Source organism: Hakea prostrata, chromosome 9, assembly GCF_041222555.1.
Source record: "Hakea prostrata isolate BN-2017 chromosome 9, UWA_Hpros_2, whole genome shotgun sequence".
NCBI classification, from domain to species: domain Eukaryota; kingdom Viridiplantae; phylum Streptophyta; class Magnoliopsida; order Proteales; family Proteaceae; genus Hakea; species Hakea prostrata.
Window position 1 is genome coordinate 59,899,587 of NC_142608.1, and position 5,979 is coordinate 59,905,565.

General features: G+C 37.1%; 1 protein-coding gene across 1 annotated transcript; it reads right to left on the reverse strand.

The window, feature by feature from the left end:
* Positions 1 to 364: 364 nt before the first annotated feature.
* On the reverse strand, positions 365 to 5,107 carry LOC149005875 (large ribosomal subunit protein uL1). Its single transcript, XM_089169028.1, has 5 exons — positions 5,023 to 5,107; positions 3,815 to 4,034; positions 2,349 to 2,514; positions 1,695 to 1,900; positions 365 to 686 (listed from the first exon to the last, which is right to left on the reverse strand). The coding sequence occupies exons 1-5, from the start codon at positions 5,025 to 5,027 to the stop codon at positions 633 to 635; spliced, it is 651 nt and encodes a 216-aa protein (XP_089025154.1). The 5' UTR covers positions 5,028 to 5,107; the 3' UTR covers positions 365 to 632.
* Positions 5,108 to 5,979: the final 872 nt, after the last annotated feature.

The following is a 5,979-nucleotide window of genomic DNA, read 5'->3' on the forward strand; positions in this document are numbered from 1 at the left end:
TTCGAGCCTTTAGAACTCTATCGTGACCAGAAGGGCATGATGTATGATACCCAATTCTCAAAATAGATCCTAGATCTTGAACACAATGTGCAAACAGGACTACAAAGAATTAAATTCCAGAATGTTCAGACCAATGCTTCAGGCATTACACACAGGACCTGATAGAAAGCTCCATGAGGGCTCATCACCTGGTTCAAGTCATTTGGTGCCCCCAGTCCATGGAACCAGCTACTGAGATTACAGTTACCAATTGCAGCTTCCCTTTGAGAAGCTCAAGCCCCAAAATTCCTTCAGGATGTACTGAAGTTACTGTTCAATAAGTTAATGATGCTTCACGGATAGAGATGCAGGATGATCAGGTATCGCAGCATAAAACACGAATTCAGGTACTTCAAAATAAATCACATTTAAGACTATCAAATCTCTCTCACCATCCATGGACTCGAACAAAAATAAAGACCTCTTACACCACCCCCAACACACAAAAAAAGACAAAAATAAGGACTGGCAGAAGTACTCTACAAAGACCAAGATGGGGTAGGGCACCAAAAATAGCTAGATCCTCGTCTTTGGATATCAAACTACCTCTCACTACACAGCTCTCAGAGAAGAAAAAATAGTCACAGGAACACTTAGAAGATGCGACTTGGCTTCCCCATGCTACTCTTCAAGTACAAGCACCTCACCTGGATTTTATCAATAAAGAAAAAACCACCAAATTAATGATCAGTAAAACAAGTAGATAAGGTGATTAACAGAGTTTCAGCAATGCTATAGAAAAAGGGTAAACAGAAGGAAACTCACTATTAAATTTTAATTTCTCACAAAAACAAATTCAACATTGGATCAGGCATTTCGTGTGGGACATCATGGGACCTCGTGTCATTTAATATTTTTTGGTCATCATCAAACAAATCACAAGGACTGGGGGCCCACAAGCCCAGGGGATGAGAATACAGGGGGAAGGGGGGGTGGGGGTTGTGGAGGGATGGAAGTTTGAACCCAGCACCTCCTTGGATTTCCTCCCTCTACACACATCGGTGCCACCATTGTGCCAGAAACACATCCACATTTAAAACAGTACTAGATAACTATTGGAAATCAAGAGGAAGACTTGTGTGTGGTGTCATATAGTTTAGACAACACATGGCATATTGTCACCATTCCTTTCGATATCCAATGGCTTGAATGGCGAGTATTCTACCCAGTCACTTCAGCTGTAATGTCTGCCAACTGTGCTCCAGTAGGCTACATTTTCCCCAAATATGTCTTACAGTGTCATCACCAATGTAGTGGCAATTAATGGACAATCTGGTCATTCCAACCCTAAGTAGGACTTCGCTTCTACAGGTATCCGTGGCCAGACCTTTGCTCCTTTGGGCAAACTAAAGGGCCACAAACAGAGTCATCAGATGATATTGTAATCATGAGGAAAGGTGAATAGCCACAATAGAAGCACTACTTATAGGAAACAAATCATTAAAAAGGTGAATTCTTGACAAAGCACATCAAAAGTAACATTGACTACCATCCTTTTTATCTCGACTAATGGATTACCAACAAATGGAAGCTTGAAAAACAGAAGAAAATGAGAACCACGGAACCAAAAAAGAATAAATCCCATACATGCACTGTAGAAACCTGTACCAGTTCTATTAGTTTTAAGCAGAGAGGTGTAAAATGCATTAACTCACATTTTGCCAGTTCTTTTTCAACAGAGATACAAGGAAGTTGACACTGAGTTGCACATTTTGGAAAATCTGTTTCTCTTCCATCCCACAGTTACCTACAGCAACTCCCATGCATAGAACCTTCTTCAGTTGGAACTTCACCATTGCCTTGGTTTCATTAACCTTGGATTCTAAGCTTTCCTGATGAGTTACCAGCGTTGGGAATTTTCCTGCATTTCCACATGACATGGTACAAGTCATCACAACACACACAGTAAGATAGCTGGGTATCATAATCATTTTAGCCAAAATCAACCCAATCAGATGATAGTAATAGGCCCATAAGAAATGCTAAACATAAACCTAAAACAATCCAAAGTAATCAAAATGAATTGATACACATCAGACTGCACAAAAGGAGAAAATCTAGCAGTCCACTATTCAGCGCTTCTCAATGTGACACTGCTAAGCACATCCCATGTTACAGGGATTACACCCCCCTTAATTTGTATTGCTCCAGAGTTCATGCCCTCGAACATCATACACTGCTATTCTATTTTGAAACCCAAAAAATTAACTATTGCTAACAGATGTTGATGATCAAGGTGGTGATGGCAATGATATCCCACAAGAAGAATGACATTAACACCTAGATATTTGTAACCAAGAGAAACTTGCCTGCCTTGTTGAGACCAGGACCCAGAAGACGAGGGATTTGCTTTATGACAGCTTCAGAAGCTAGAAAAGCATGATATCTCTTAGCAAGCTTTTTTACCAATTTCTTGTTTTTGTTGAGCTTTTTCAGCCCTTCAACATCCATGTAGTCCAATCCTATCTTCTCTGCCTGCAGAATAATAATAATAATAAGGAAACATCAATAAAAGCCCAAAGAATATATGTGAGCAAATCCCCTAAGTCAAAAATCCAATGACATTGACCTATACTAAAAAACTTGTTCTGAATATAATAATAATAGTTTGGAAATCCATCAAAATTTTGGCAACATTTCAAATATTTCTAAACCTTCCAAGTTATTGAGACGAGAAATTACGCATAATATGAGATAAGTGTTTTGACCAAAATATTGTCTTAGTCACAGTGAAATGACACCAACCAATTTTCCTCATTTCACAAGTTTTGGTCAAGACATTGACCAGAACCAACTGTTTTGGTGGCTCCAACCTGGAGAAGAGACTTGGATTTTTGTCACCACTCCACACTAACACTGCTGGGAGTTGTTATATCACTCCAGATAGATCAGTTGCTTCTACTGGGGAAGAGAACACATTCAACCATACAAGGTAAATGACTTGTACAAAAAAATTACTTCCAAAAAACAACAAGATTAATTTTCTACCCAGAAAAAACATATTAACTGGATGGGAATCCCAAGTGGAGGCATATACTTAGATTTGGCAGGGTTGACAGCTTTCATGGACTATTTTGAATCAATAAAGATTGCCGCCTTATGCAGGGAGTTATAGGTTTTTTCTTTTAATTATTTTCTAAACAAAGAATAGGAGTCCTATTTTAACTGAATTTTGTTTCAAGATATTTCTAGAAGAACCTATTCAGTTGGAACTATAGACAAAAGACTTAGCTGATAACAGCCAAATCAAAGTTTGAGAAAAAACAAATGACCTTTGTGAAAGCCACTAATGGCTGTGAGAGAACCATAATGAGAACCTATAGTGAGTGATTCTTCCTTATGCCTATAGCATAGTCAATTGTTCACTGGTTGTGTTTCAGACACTAAGTCCTTTCAAGCAAATGAGCCTCTTAAATAACAGTAACATAAAGAGGTTGCATGTTGAATCAGATAATTACTAATAGTCCTACACCAGTAAAAAAAAAGATCTACAGAAGTTGTAAGCATGAAAGCAAGAGCACTTCAGTTATCAGCAAGATGTAATATGGTTCTTAGAAAAAGGCAAATTAATTTGATCACATATGCAATAATCTAACCAACTTGGTTCCCAGATCAAGATTAGGCCAGGAGATAACTAGTAACAAGAAAAAGTACTCTAACTAGCAAAGTAGGTAAAAAAGGAAGAAAGACAATAAATATTCTGATAATATATGTTTTAACCACCTTTTCTTGAACCAGTGGGTAACAAGGCTGACAAAGTGAATAGAACAGTTACCTCCTCAACATGCTGAGCATCACCAAGCATGCAGACTTTCATCTTGGGACGTGGAATATGAGGCAGCTTAACAGAACCACTGAAACGTTTGTCCTTCTGAGGATCATAGTTCTTCAACCCAATTTGGAGCTCGATCGTCTCAGTAAACTTGCGTTTCTTTTCCCTGACATCATTCATAATCTGCGAGATGGCTTCTCTCAACACATCACTCTGAAGCTTACTGCAGATAGAAAAAAAAAATGCAACGGAGTTAAAAATCCATACATTTGGATTTTCCTACTGGATCTGTAGCCCCAGATATTTGTAGTTCATCCAGCACAGTAAACAAATTTCAGTGAGACAGGCTCAATAAGTACTTTACATGATCTCAGTGTACATCTAGATTGGAAATTACAAACCCACCCCCCAACCTAAAAATTAAAAAGAGGGAGAAAAAAAAGAGCCTGAAGAACCGTTCATGGCATAACAAATACCAACACATGTCCCAGAAAAGCAGGTTGGAACCTGGCAGCGGAGCAAACGCACCCAAAAGTTTTAATTACATTAACCAAATTAAATGAAAAAACGAAAATTTGGCACTTGATAACATCGAAGGATCAAACTTTCAGTTGATCTGACTGACTATATTTATATTACACCCATGTACAAACTCTAACTGAATTAACTTTACATCGTACAAACTAAAGTATGTTGAAAGTCGTGGTAGGTGATACAAAATTATGAAGCAGAAATTCTGCTTCAGTAAACTGAACTAAACTAGAAGCAATCAAAAGCTCTGCTTTATGCATCTCCCCACACCTTACACAACCCCCCACATTGCCAAAGGGCCATAAAATCAAAGGGGTGTTGATAGATGGCAACTGGTATAGTGGTATAGAATTTTAATATCCAGTCACAAGTTTTAAAGGGAGAAGAAAGCAGCCGAACAGAACAATGAGAAGTGAAGGCTACCACATCAATAACAATCACAATTGAATAACGAAAATTAAATTTGATGCACCTAAAGATCACATATCAACCATCTAAACAAACAAAATCCATGTCTGTAAAATGAATTTGATGCACCTAAAGATCACATATCAACCATCTAATCAAACAAACAAAACCCACGTCTGTAATTCGATAAACGTTAATAGTTGACCGAATATCTAACAAACAAATTAATAATTAATAAACCTACAAACATAAGAATTTGAAACTAGAATTACCTCATCTTTTCTGCTTCCTCTGGCTGAACCCTGTTCTCCGAGAAAAATAAATATAGGATTAGTTACACCAGTAGACCAAATTTTTTTTAATTTTTTTTTTTGGGTAATAACCAGTAGACCCAATTTGAAATGTTCGAATAAACAGACATAGATAAAAACGAAGAGTACAAAAAAAAAAATAAAAAACCTCTTAGTTGTAATCCAAATTCCAAAAGCAGAAAAAAGAAAAAATTCATTAAAAAATTATTCATGAAAAAAGATTTTGACCTTCTGAAGCAGGAAGAACAGTCGTTACAAAACCTTATACTCAGGAATAAGTATAAATCTCAGACCTTTCAAATATATTTTTTTATCAACCAAACATATAAAAGGGAGAAAGAAAACACACAAACACCAACAACACAGGAATAGATCTTTACTTGGTGGTTTGCAGTAGGGAATAGTAAGTAAACGAAACCTCTCACCCGCAGAAGACGAGAAGAAACCCTAAAGTGAAGATGAGAAAAGAAGAGCGGAGCAATTCACACAGGAGCTTATAAACCCTACCACGTGGTAGCCTGGTGGGGTAACAATTTCTCTAGAAATGTGGTTATCAAATGGGTTGGTTTTGACCCGAAAATATAATTCAACTTTTTATCCATCTTCTTTCCGTCCTCAAACTTCAATCCTCTTCCTGTGGAAGTTACTAGTTTACCCTTATTCCTTCTCCGGTAACCATACTGTCTTCTGGTGTATGAATCCCTGGGGGAAAGATCCGGGAAGGATTTCCTATTTGTGTGGATGACACCAGATTTATATCTGTTTGGATTTATGAATGAAAATTTATAGATTTATTGAAATCTAGAGATTCATTTTTTTACACTAAAAACGTGAATATGTAGATTTATGGGTATTTGGTGAAATTCAGAGATTTCATCCTTATTATAAAAACACTAAACACATTTTGTATTCACAAAA